This window comes from Bombina bombina, chromosome 1, assembly GCF_027579735.1.
Source record: "Bombina bombina isolate aBomBom1 chromosome 1, aBomBom1.pri, whole genome shotgun sequence".
NCBI classification, from domain to species: Eukaryota; Metazoa; Chordata; class Amphibia; order Anura; family Bombinatoridae; genus Bombina; species Bombina bombina.
This window is the reverse complement of record NC_069499.1, coordinates 1,058,877,057-1,058,890,797: the sequence shown is the minus strand read 5'-3', so window position 1 is coordinate 1,058,890,797 and position 13,741 is coordinate 1,058,877,057. Positions and strand designations below refer to the sequence as shown.

The 13,741-nt window shown below is 39.9% G+C and overlaps 1 protein-coding gene across 1 annotated transcript in view; it reads left to right on the top strand.

Annotated features, from left to right (window-relative positions):
* The window catches only part of CSE1L (chromosome segregation 1 like), a 475,025-nt gene that overhangs the window by 129,416 nt on the left and 331,868 nt on the right, over positions 1–13,741 (top strand). Inside the window, exons 9-11 of the mRNA XM_053689969.1 lie at positions 7,776–7,868; positions 7,948–8,115; positions 8,201–8,330. Coding sequence (XP_053545944.1) covers positions 7,776–7,868; positions 7,948–8,115; positions 8,201–8,330 — 391 coding nt within the window. The remainder of the gene's footprint in view (positions 1–7,775; positions 7,869–7,947; positions 8,116–8,200; positions 8,331–13,741) is intronic.

Genomic DNA, 13,741 nt, shown 5'->3' with positions numbered 1-13,741 from the left:
TTTGGAAAAAATATATCTGTTGGTGTGAATCTAAAGGATTCCCTTGGGACAAGGTTAAGATTCCTAGGATTCTATCCTTCCTTCAAGAAGGATTGGAAAAAGGATTATCGGCAAGTTCCCTGAAGGGACAGATTTCTGCCTTGTCGGTGTTACTTCACAAAAAACTGGCAGCTGTGCCAGATGTTCAAGCCTTTGTTCAGGCTCTGGTTAGAATCAAGCCTGTTTACAAACCTTTGACTCCTCCTTGGAGTCTCAATTTAGTTCTTTCAGTTCTTCAGGGGGTTCCGTTTGAACCCTTACATTCCGTTGATATTAAGTTATTATCTTGGAAAGTTTTGTTTTTAGTTGCAATTTCTTCTGCTAGAAGAGTTTCAGAATTATCTGCTCTGCAGTGTTCTCCTCCTTATCTGGTGTTCCATGCAGATAAGGTGGTTTTACGTACTAAACCTGGTTTTCTTCCAAAAGTTGTTTCTAACAAAAACATTAACCAGGAGATTATCGTACCTTCTCTGTGTCCGAAACCAGTTTCAAAGAAGGAACGCTTGTTGCACAATTTGGATGTTGTTCGCGCTCTAAAAATCTATTTAGATGCTACAAAGGATTTTAGACAAACATCTTCCTTGTTTGTTGTTTATTCAGGTAAGAGGAGAGGTCAAAAAGCAACTTCTACCTCTCTCTCTTTTTGGATTAAAAGCATCATCAGATTGGCTTACGAGACTGCCGGACGGCAGCCTCCCGAAAGAATCACAGCTCATTCCACTAGGGCTGTGGCTTCCACATGGGCCTTCAAGAACGAGGCTTCTGTTGATCAGATATGTAGGGCAGCGACTTGGTCTTCACTGCACACTTTTACCAAATTTTACAAGTTTGATACTTTTGCTTCTTCTGAGGCTATTTTTGGGAGAAAGGTTTTGCAAGCCGTGGTGCCTTCCATTTAGGTGACCTGATTTGCTCCCTCCCTTCATCCGTGTCCTAAAGCTTTGGTATTGGTTCCCACAAGTAAGGATGACGCCGTGGACCGGACACACCTATGTTGGAGAAAACAGAATTTATGTTTACCTGATAAATTTCTTTCTCCAACGGTGTGTCCGGTCCACGGCCCGCCCTGGTTTTTTAATCAGGTCTGATAATTTATTTTCTTTAACTACAGTCACCACGGTACCATATGGTTTCTCCTATGCTATTATTCCTCCTTAACGTCGGTCGAATGACTGGGGTAGGCGGAGCCTAGGAGGGATCATGTGACCAGCTTTGCTGGGCTCTTTGCCATTTCCTGTTGGGGAAGAGAATATCCCACAAGTAAGGATGACGCCGTGGACCGGACACACCGTTGGAGAAAGAAATTTATCAGGTAAACATAAATTCTGTTTTTTCAATTGACTTTTTTTCCCTGTGGGCTGTTAGGCTTGCGGGGGCTGAAAATGCTTCAATTTATTGCGTCATTCTTGGCGCTGACTTTTTTGGCGCAAAAATTGTCATTTCCGGCGCCCTAATTGACGCCGGAAGTTTGTGCATGGTTGCGTCCTTTTTGACGTTCAGACGTTTTTTTGCGCCAAAATTGTGGGCGTCATTTTTTTTCGGCGTCACAGGATGTGGCGTCATACTCGGCGCCAAAAAATATGGGCGTTGTACTTGGCGCCAATAATGTGGGCGTCATTCTTGGCGCCAAAAAATGTGGGCGTCATTCTTGTCTCCACCTTTTTTTCACATTATTTCAGTCTCATTTTTCATTGCTTCTGGTTGCTAGAGGCTTGTTCATTTGGCATTTTTTCCCATTCCTGAAACTGTCATTTAAGGAATTTGATCAATTTTGCTTTATATGTTGTTTTTCTATTACATATTGCAAGATGTCTCAACATGACCCTGGATCAGAATCTACTTCTGGAAAGACGCTGCCTGATGCTGGTTCTACCAAAGTTAAGTGCATCTGTTGTAAACTTTTGGTAACTGTTCCTCCGGCTGTTTGTGATAACTGTCATGATAAACTCTCTAATGCAGATTGTGTTTCCATTAGTAATAATCCATTACCTGTTGTTGTTCCTTCAACATCTAATGTTCAGGATGTCCCTGTTAATGTAAAAGAATTCGTTTCTAAATCTATTAGGAAGGCTCTGTCTATTATTCCTCCTTCCAGTAAGCGTAAAAGGTCTTTTAAAACTTCTCATATTTCAGATGAATTTTTAAGTGACCGCCATCATTCTGACTTATCTGTTTCTGATGAGGATCTATCTGGTTCAGAAGATTCTGCCTCAGATATTGACACTGATAAATATTCATATTTATTTAAGATGGAGTTTATTCGTTCTTTACTTAAAGAAGTGTTGATTGCATTAGATATGGAGGAGTCTAGTCCTCTTGATACTAAATCTACTAAGCGTTTAAATTCGGTTTTCAAACCTCATGTAGTTATTCCTGAAGTTTTTCCAGTTCCTGATGCTATTTCAGAAGTAATTTCTAGGGAATGGAATAGTCTGGGTACTTCATTTACTCCTTCTCAAAGGTTTAGGAAATTGTACCCTGTGCCATCTGATAGATTAGAATTTTGGGACAAAATCCCTACAGTTGATGGGGCTATTTCTACTCTTGCTAAACGTACTACTATTCCTACGGCGGATAGTACTTCCTTTAAGGATCCTTTAGACAGGAAGCTTGAATCCTTTCTAAGGAGAGCTTATTTATGTTCAGGTAATCTTCTTAGACCTGCTATTTCTTTGGCTGATGTTGCTGCAGCTTCCACTTTCTGGTTGGAGGCTTTAGCGCAACAAGTGTCAGACCATATTGCTTATAGCATTGTTAAACTTCTTCAACATGCTAATAACTTTATTTGTGATGCCATTTTTGATATCATTAGAATTGATGTCAGATATGTCTTTAGCTATTTTAGCTAGAAGAGCTTTATGGCTTAAATCTTGGAATGCAGATATGACTTCTAAGTCAACTTTGCTTTCTCTTTCTTTCCAAGGTAATAAATTATTTTGGTTCACAGTTGGATTCTATTATTTCAACTGTTACTGGGGGAAAGGAACCTTTTTGCCTCAGGACAAAAAATCTAAAGGTAAATACAGGGCTGCTAATCGTTTTCGTTCCTTTTGTCAGAATAAAGAACAGAAGCCTGACCCTTCCCCTAAAGGAACGGTTTCCGTTTGGAATAAATCCAAGCCTTTTAGAAAGTCAAAACCAGCTCCTAAATCCGCATGAAGGTACAGCTGGTAGGGGGCAGGTTACTATTTTTCAAAGATATTTGGATCAATTCGATTCAGTCTTTTCTCAAGGATACAGAATAGGTTTCAAGATAAGACCTCCTGTGAGAAGATTTTTTCTCTCTCGTATTCCAGTAAACCCAGTGAAGGCTCAGGCATTTCTGAAATGTGTTTCAGATCTAGAGTTGGCAGGGGTAATTGTGCCAGTTCCAGTTCTGGAACTGGGGTCTGGGGTTTTACTCAAATCTATTCATTGTACCAAAGAAGGAGAATTCCTTCAGACCAGTTCTGGATCTAAAAATATTGAATTGTTATGTAAGGATACCAACATTCAAAATGGTGACTATAAGGACTATTCTGCCTTTTGTTCAGCAAGGGCATTATATGTCTACAATAGACTTACAGGATGCATATCTTCATATTCCAATTCATCCAGATCACTATTAGTTCCTGAGATTCTCTTTTCTAGACAAGCATTACCAGTTTGTTGCCCTTCCGTTTGGCCTAGCAACAGCTCCAAGGATCTCTTCAAAGTTTCTCGGTGCCCTTCTCTCTGTAATCAGAGAACAGGGTATTGCGGTATTTCCTTATTTGGACGATATCTTGGTACTTGCTCAGTCTTTACATTCTGCAGAATCTCATACGAATCAACTTGTGGTGTTTCTTTAAATACATGGTTGGTGGATCAATTTACCAAAGAGTTCCTTGATTCCTCAGACAAAGGTAACCTTTTTGGGTTTTTAAATAGATTCAGTGTCCATGACTTTGTCTCTAACAGAAAAGAGACGTCTGAAGTTGGTTTCAGCTTGTCAAAACCTTCAGTCTCAATCATTCCCTTCGGTAGCTTTGTGCATGGAAATTCTAGGTCTCATGACTGCTGCATCGGACGCGATCCCTTTTGCTTGTTTTCACATGAGACCTCTCCAGCTTTGTATGCTGAACCAGTGGTGCAGGGATTATACAAAGATATCACAATTAATATCCTTAAATCCCAATGTTCGATCTTCTCTGACTTGGTGGTTGGATCACCATCGTTTAATTCAAGGGGCCTCTTTTGTTCATCCAACCTGGACTGTGATCTCAACAGATGCGAGTCTTACAGGTTGGGGAGCTGTATGGGGATTTGTGACAGCGCAGGGGGTTTGGGAATTTAAGGAGGCGAAATTACCAATCAACATTTTGGAACTCTGTGCGATTTTCAGAGCTCTTCAGTTCTGGCCTCTTCTGAAGAGAGAATCGTTTATTTGTTTTCAGACAGACAATGTCACAACCGTGGCGTATGTCAATCATCAAGGTGGGACTCACAGTCCTCAGGCTATGAAAGAAGTATCTCGGATACTTGTATGGGCGGAATCCAGCTCCTGTTTAATCTCTGCGGTTCACATCCCAGGTGTAGACAATTGGGAAGCGGATTATCTGTCGCCAGACGTTACATCCGGGCGAATGGTCTCTTCACCCAGAGGTATTTCTTCAGATTGTTCAAATCTGGGGACTTCCAGAAATAGATTTGATGGCCTCTCATCTAAACAAGAAACTTCCCAGGTATCTGTCCAGATCCAGGGATCCTCAGGCGGAAGCAGTGGACGCGTTGTCGCTTCCTTGGAATTATCAACCTGCTTATATCTTTCCGCCTCTAGTTCTTCTTCCAAGAGTGATTTCCAAAATTCTAATGGAACGTTCTTTTGTATTGCTGGTGGCTCCAGCATGGCCTCACAGGTTTTGGAATGTGGATCTCGTTCGGATGGCAAGTTGCCAACCTTGGACACTTCCGTTAAGGCCAGACCTATCTCAAGGTCCATTTTTCCATCAGGATCTCAAATCATTAAATTTGAAGGTATGGAGATTGAACGCTTGATTCTTAGTCATAGAGGTTTCTCTGACTCAGTGATTAATACTATGATACAGGCTCGTAAATCTGTGTCTAGAAAGATTTATTACAGAGTCTGGAAGACTTACATTTCTTGGTGTTCTTCTCATAAATTCTCTTGGCATTCTTTTAGAATTCCTAGAATTTTACAGTTTCTTCAGGATGGTTTGGATAAGGGTTTGTCTGCAAGCTCTTTGAAAGGTCAAATCTCTGCTCTTTCTGTTCTTTTTCACAGAAAGATTGCTAATCATCCTGATATTCATTGTTTTATTCAGGCTTTCTCCTCCGTTTGAACCTATGCATTCTCTGAATATTAAATTACTTTCTTGGAAAGTGTTGTTCCTTTTGGCCATCTCTTCTGCTAGAAGAGTTTCTGAGTTATCTGCTCTTTCTTGTGAATCTCCTTTTCTGATTTTTCATCAGGATAAGGCGGTGTTGCGGACTTCATTTAAATTTTTACCTAAGCTTGTGAATTCTAACAACATTAGTAGAGAAATTGTTGTCCCTTCATTGTGTCCTAATCCTAAGAATTCTCTGGAGAGATCTTTACATTCTTTGGATGTAGTAAGAGCTTTGAAATATTATGTTGAAGCTACTAAAGGTTTTAGAAAGACTTCTAGTCTATTTGTTGTCTTTTCTGGTTCCAGGAAAAGTCAGTAGGCTTCTTTGGCATCTTGGTTAAAGTCTTTGATTCATCATGCTTATGTAGAGTCGGGTAAGTCCCCGCCTCAAAGGATTACGGCTCATTCTACTAGGTCAGTTTCTACTTCCTGGGCTTTTAGGAATGAAGCTTCTGTTGATCAAATTTGCAAAGCAGCAACTTGGTCTTTGCATACTTTTACTAAATTCTACCATTTTGATGTTTTCTCTTCTTCTGAAGCAGTTTTTGGTAGAAAAGTACTTCAGGCAGCTGTTTCAGTTTGATTCTTCTGCTTATAATTTCAGTTTTTTTCATTATAAGATTAAAACTTTTTGATTTGGGTTGTGGATTATTTTTTCAGCGGAATTGGCTGTCTTTATTTAATCCCTCCCTCTCTAGTGACTCTTGCGTGGAAGTTCCACATCTTGGGTATCTGCTATCCCATACGTCACTAGCTCATGGACTCTTGCTAATTACATGAAAGAAAACATAATTTATGTAAGAACTTACCTGATAAATTAATTTCTTTCATTTTAGCAAGAGTCCATGAGGCCCACCCTTTTTGTGGTGGTTATGATTTTTTTGTATAAAGCACAATTATTCCAATTCCTAATTTTTTTGATGCTTTCGCTCCTTTCTTATCACCCCACTTCTTGGCTATTCGTTAAACTGAATTGTGGGTGTGGTGAGGGGTGTATTTATAGGCATTTTGAGGTTTGGGAAACTTTGCCCCTCCTTGTAGGAATGTATATCCCATACGTCAGTAGCTCATGGACTCTTGCTAATATGAAAGAAATTAATTTATCAGGTAAGTTCTTACATAAATTGTTTTCTTTCAGCCTCTTGGTTGAAATTTTTGATTCAAACAGCTTATTTAGACGTGAGTCCGCCTCCGCCATAGAGAATTACAGCTCTTTCTTCTGGATCGGTTGACACATCTTGGACTTGTAAGAACGAGGCTTCAGTTGTTAAAATTTGCAAAGCGGCCACTTGGTCTTCTCGGCATACTTTTACTAAATTTTACCATTTTTATGCTTTTGCTTAGTCAGAAGTAGCCTTTGGTAAAAAGGTCCTTCATGCAGTTGTCTGTTTGAAAATTGTGTCTCTATATTGAGTTTGTCATAAGACATTTATTTTGGGTTATAGATCCATTTCTCAATGATTTTTAAAAGCTGTTTTTTGTTTTAATCCCTCCCTATCATTTTACTCGTGGACTTCCACATCTTGGGTATTATATCCCATATTTAACAGCTTGTGGACTCTCGCCGTATGAAAGAAAACAATTTCTTACCTGATAAATATCTTGAGAGTGAGAGAAAACAAATCAGAGCGCCTGGAAATTACCCCCTGGCGCCCAGATTTTGGTTTCCCGAAGTGTCCTGCCACTTGTCTCACCTCCTGCTATTTGCCATTCTAAACCACGTCTAAATTTAGCCTGGTGCGTCTAGTTAATTTCTAGGCCACAATCAACTCAACTACAGGTGCCAGAATGCTGTGTGGGTAGAGTGGGTGCGGCGCAAAGTGAGTCATCATCCAGCGGTGAGTTTTGTCAGTGCGCCCTGTGTTTGAGGCTCATACATGCCCTTGCATATATTTACCCTTCCCTGGCTCCATGTCTAGCTGTGGCTTTATTTGAAAAAGCATTTCATTGTGCAGGACTCGGGAAGATGAAGTTACCACTGCTAGTAGTGTAATGACGCTGCACTGCAGCCTGTCCTGTTTGTTTCCAAAGTAGCCCAGTTTTATACTGCACTGTGCACAAATAAAGCATTGGGATAGGAACTAGCTTTATTTTTGCACAGTGCAGTATGAAACTCGGCTACTGAGATATGTATGTATGGTTTGTATGTATGTAGGCAGGAATGTAGGAGGGGGTCTTATATCAATCAAAATATTGTTTTAATCTTTTGTGGTAAGTACTATTTAGGAGGAAGTAAAGCCATTACTTTATCATTTTTATATCACAAAAATATGCTCTTTATAATTTTTGTTAAATATTAGTGATAATGTACTTCATGGTTCGCTGAGTTTCTAAAGAAAAAAAATCTAAACAAAAATTATCTTGTAGGATCTCCCTGAATTCTTTGAAGATAACATGGAGACATGGATGACTAATTTTCACAGTCTTTTAACTTTGGATAACAAACTATTGCAAACTGACGTAAGTTGACTTTTTTTGTTTTTTTTTCGCACTGAGTTTTTAAGGCAAACTGATGATATTTTTCTTTTTATGAATTAAGGATGAAGAAGAAGCTGGTTTGCTAGAATTGTTAAAATCACAGATCTGTGATAATGCTGCGCTTTATGCTCAAAAATATGATGAAGAATTCCAGCCATATTTACCTCGTTTTGTCACAGCAATCTGGAATTTGTTAGTTACAACAGGCCAAGAAGTTAAATATGATTTGGTAAGAGATGAGTTATAAACTGTAAACTTTATTTTCTACTAGGCAACTCACTTGAATTGCATTAACCAAATGTATTTTCTCTTAGTTGGTAAGCAATGCTATTCAGTTTCTTGCATCGGTATGCGAAAGACCCCATTACAAGCATCTGTTTGAGGATCCAAGCACCTTGACTAGTATTTGCGAAAAGGTCATAGTTCCCAACATGGAATTTAGAGGTAAGCAAATTCAAAGGAACTATAGCTATGTCCTGCAGGTAGTGGATATTTAGAAGTATACATTTTTAAAATAGTCTTTGCAGTGCTTTTCACTCCCTTGATAGCTAATATAGTGTTTCTCTTATAGGGATACACTCCGAATTAAAAAAAAAAACTCATATTAAAATAAAAATGCAGTGGATATTTTTATTATTTTGTCCATCTCTTCCTGTTATTTGCCTAAAAAAGTTCAGCTTTTATCACTTGCCTAGAGAGGCTTGGCATCATACCTTAAATATAATGCTGCAACATACTACACAGGGCTAGATTTATCAAGCCCATCTCTCCCCTTCAAATGCAGATTCATTAAGCAGTGGCCATCAGACCACTGTTTCACTGCCCTGTTTTCCACGTCTTAGGTGGAGAATTTAAATCTCTCCGGTCTTGTGTGCAATGGTAAATGTGGGCAGGGAATTGCTTTTCGCTAAAGGTGAAGCTGGACAGACAGCGGTGAATATGTACTCCCCTTTCCGTCTGTGCATGATAAATCGAGCACACAGTGCGTAGAAGTTTGCAGGAGCTTGTTTTCATCTTACCGTTGATAGCTGCATTAAAGGAGAATGCGATGAGCATTGTCTTTATGGTTTCAATGTGTGTATCTCTGCAGTGTTCAAAATATAGGAAAACCATGACAATTGTAATAACATGCTTATGAAGGTAAATAATAATAAAAAAAATAGGTAATTCATTATTGCATTTAATATATTGTATACACACTAAAATTGTGAACAAATGTATTTGCTTAATTATTTAAGAAGTGTGTAATTGCTTATTCAAGAACAAATTATTGATATCCTTTCTCTTGCAAGGTGTATCCAGTCCACGGATTCATCCTTTACTTGTGGGATATTCTCATTCCCTACAGGAAGTAGCAAAGAGAGCACACAGCAAAGCTGTCCATATAGCTCCCCCTCTAGCTCCACCCCCCAGCCATTCTCTTTGCTGGCTCTAAGCACTAGGGTCTCTCTCGGGAGTGTAAAGTGAATGTGGTGTTAGAATTGTAGTTTTATTATCTTCAATCAAAAGTTTTTCTCCAACATAGGTGTGTCCGGTCCACGGCGTCATCCTTACTTGTGGGATATTCTCTTCCCCAACAGGAAATGGCAAAGAGCCCAGCAAAGCTGGTCACATGATCCCTCCTAGGCTCCGCCTTCCCCAGTCATTCTCTTTGCCGTTGCACAGGCAACATCTCCACGGAGATGGTTTAGAGTTTTTTGGTGTTTAAATGTAGTTTTTATTCTTCAATCAAGAGTTTGTTATTTTAAAATAGTGCTGGTATGTACTATTTACTCTGAAACAGAAAAGAGATGAAGATTTCTGTTTGTAAGAGGAAAATGATTTTAGCAACCGTTACTAAAATCGATGGCTGTTTCCACACAGGACTGTTGAGAGGAATTAACTTCAGTTGGGGGAAACAGTGAGCAGACTTTGGCTGCTTGAGGTATGACACATTTCTAACAAGACTTGGTAATGCTGGAAGCTGTCATTTTCCCTATGGGATCCGGTAAGCCATTTTCTTAATTTTCAATATAAGAATAAGGGCTTCACAAGGGCTTTAAAGACTGGTAGACATATTTCTGGGCCAAAACGATTACTTTATAAGCATATTTAATGGTTTACAACTTTGGAGAGTTATTTTAATCTTGGGAATTCTGTTAAAAAAACGGCAGGCACTGTATTGGACACCTTTTTCACTGGGGGCCTTCTCTAGTCATAGGCAGAGCCTCATTTTCGCGCCACTAATGCGCAGTTGTTTTTGAGAAGCAAGGCATGCAGATGCATGTGTGAGGAGCTCAGATCCACTGAAAAAGCTTATTGAAGGCGTCATTTGGTATCGTATTCCCCTCTGGGCTTGGTTGGGTCTCAGCAAAGCAGATACCAGGGACTGTATAGGGGTTAAATGTAAAAACGGCTCCGGTTCCGTTATTTTAAGAGTTAAAGCTTTCATTTTGGTGTGCAATACTTTTAAGGCTTTAAGACACTGTGGTGAAATTTTGGTGAATTTTGAACAATTCTTTCATACTTTTGCGTATATTCAGTAAAAAAGTGTGTTCAGTTTAAAATTTAAAGAGACAGTAACGGTTTTATTTTAAAACGTTTTTTGTGCTTTGTTATCAAGTTTATGCCTATTAACATGTCTGAACTATCAGATAGACGATGTTCTGTATGTTCGGAAGCCAAAGTTCCTCTCCATTTAAATATATGTGATGAATGTGACAAACAAAGTAGGGACAATGATGCCACTGATAATAATGTTGCCCAAAATGATTCCTTAAGTGAGGGGAGTAAGCATGGTACTGCATCATCTCCTATGTCTACACCAGTCTTGCCCACTCAGGAGGTCCCTAGTGCATCTAGTGCGCCAATCCTCCTTACTATGCAACAATTAACGGCTGTAATGGATAATTCTATTAAAAACATTTTAGCCAAAATGCCCACTTATCAGCGAAAGCGCGACTGCTCTGTTTTAGATACTGAAGAGCATGAGGACGCTGATGATAATGGTTCTGACATGCCCTTACACCAGTCTGAAGGGGCTAGGGAGGTTTTGTGTGAGGGAGAAATTTCAGATTCAGGAAAAATTTCTCAACAAGCTGAACCTGACGTTATTACATTCAAATTTAAATTGGAACATCTCCGCGCTCTGCTTAAGGAGGTGTTATCTACTCTGGATGATTGTGACAATTTGGTCATTCCAGAGAAATTATGTAAGATGGACAGGTTCCTAGAGGTCCCGGTGCCCCCCGAAGCTTTTCCTGTACCCAAGCGGGTGGCGGACATTGTAAATAAAGAATGGGAAAGGCCCGGCATACCTTTTGTCCCTCCCCCTATATTTAAGAAATTATTTCCTATGGTCGACCCCAGGAAGGACTTATGGCAGACAGTCCCCAAGGTCGAGGGGGCGGTTTCTACTCTAAACAAACGCACCACTATCCCTATAGAAGATAGTTGTGCTTTCAAAGATCCTATGGATAAAAAATTAGAGGGTTTGCTTAAAAAGATGTTTGTTCAGCAAGGTTACCTTCTACAATCAATTTCATGCATTGTTCCTGTCACTACAGCAGCGTGTTTCTGGTTCGAGGAACTAGAAAAGTCGCTCAATAAAGCATCTTCTTATGAGGAGGTTATGGACAGAGTTCAAGCACTTAAGTTGGCTAACTCTTTTACCTTAGACGCCACTTTGCAATTAGCTAGATTAGCGGCGAAAAATTCAGGTTTTGCTATTGTGGCGCGCAGAGCGCTTTGGCTGAAGTCTTGGTCAGCGGATGTGTCCTCCAAGAACAGATTGCTTAACATCCCTTTCAAGGGGAGAACGCTGTTTGGCCCTGACTTGAAAGAGATTATTTCAGACATCACTGGGGGAAAGGGCCACGCCCTTCCTCAGGATAGGTCTTTTAAGGCTAAAAGTAAAACAAATTTTCTCCAACATAGGTGTGTCCGGTCCACGGCGTCATCCTTACTTGTGGGATATTCTCTTCCCCAACAGGAAATGGCAAAGAGCCCAGCAAAGCTGGTCACATGATCCCTCCTAGGCTCCGCCTACCCCAGTCATTCTCTTTGCCGTTGTACAGGCAACATCTCCACGGAGATGGCTTAGAGTTTTTTAGTGTTTAACTGTAGTTTTTCATTATTCAATCAAGAGTTTGTTATTTTCAAATAGTGCTGGTACGTACTATTTACTCAGAAACAGAAAAGAGATGAAGAATTCTGTTTGTATGAGGAAAATGATTTTAGCAACCGTAACTAAAATCCATGGCTGTTCCACACAGGACTGTTGAGAGCATTAACTTCAGTTGGGGGAACAGTTTGCAGTCCTTTGCTGCTTGAGGTATGACACATTCTAACAAGACGATGTAATGCTGGAAGCTGTCATTTTCCCTATGGGATCCGGTAAGCCATGTTTATTACGATTGTAAATAAGGGCTTCACAAGGGCTTATTTAGACTGTAGACATTTTTTGGGCTAAATCGATTGATATTAACACTTATTTAGCCTTGAGGAATCATTTATTCTGGGTATTTTGATATAATAATATCGGCAGGCACTGTTTTAGACACCTTATTCTTTAGGGGCTTTCCCAAAGCATAGGCAGAGTCTCATTTTCGCGCCGGTGTTGCGCACTTGTTTTTGAGAGGCATGGCATGCAGTCGCATGTGAGAGGAGCTCTGATACTTATAAAAGACTTCTGAAGGCATCATTTGGTATCGTATTCCCCTTGGGTTTGGTTGGGTCTCAGCAAAGCAGATACCAGGGACTGTAAAGGGGTTAAAGCTTAAAACGGCTCCGGTTCCGTTATTTTAAGGGTTAAAGCTTCCAAAATTGGTGTGCAATATTTTCTAGGCTTTAAGACACTGTGGTGAAAGTTTGGTGAATTTTGAACAATTCCTTCATGTTTTTTCGCAATTGCAGTAATAAAGTGTGTTCAGTTTAAAATTTAAAGTGACAGTAACGGTTTTATTTCAAAACGTTTTTTGTACTTTCTTATCAAGTTTATGCCTGTTTAACATGTCTGAACTACCAGATAGACTGTGTTCTGAATGTGGGGAAGCCAGAATTCCTATTCATTTAAATAAATGTGATTTATGTGATAATGACAATGATGCCCAAGATGATTCCTCAAGTGAGGGGAGTAAGCATGGTACTGCATCATTCCCTCCTTCGTCTACACGAGTCTTGCCCACTCAGGAGGCCCCTAGTACATCTAGCGCGCCAATACTCCTTACTATGCAACAATTAACGGCTGTAATGGATAATTCTGTCAAAAACATTTTAGCCAAAATGAACCCTTGCCAGCGTAAGCGTGGATGCTCTGTTTTAGTTACTGAAGAGCATGACGACGCTGATATTAATATCTCTGAAGGGCCCCTAACCCAATCTGAGGGGGCCAGGGAGGTTTTGTCTGAGGGAGAAATTACTGATTTAGGGAACATTTCTCAGCAGGCTGAATCTGATGTGATTACTTTTAAATTTAAATTGGAACATCTCCGCATTTTGCTTAAGGAGGTATTATCCACTCTGGATGATTGTGAAAATTTGGTCATCCCAGAGAAACTATGTAAAATGGACAAGTTCCTAGAGGTGCCGGGGCTCCCAGAAGCTTTTCCTATACCCAAGCGGGTGGCGGACATTGTTAATAAAGAATGGGAAAGGCCCGGTATTCCTTTCGTCCCTCCCCCCATATTTAAAAAATTGTTTCCTATGGTCGACCCCAGAAAGGACTTATGGCAGTCAGTCCCCAAGGTCGAGGGAGCGGTTTCTACTTTAAACAAACGCACCACTATTCCCATAGAGGATAGTTGTGCTTTCAAAGATCCTATGGATAAAAAATTAGAAGGTTTGCTTAAAAAGATGTTTGTTCAGCAGGGTTACCT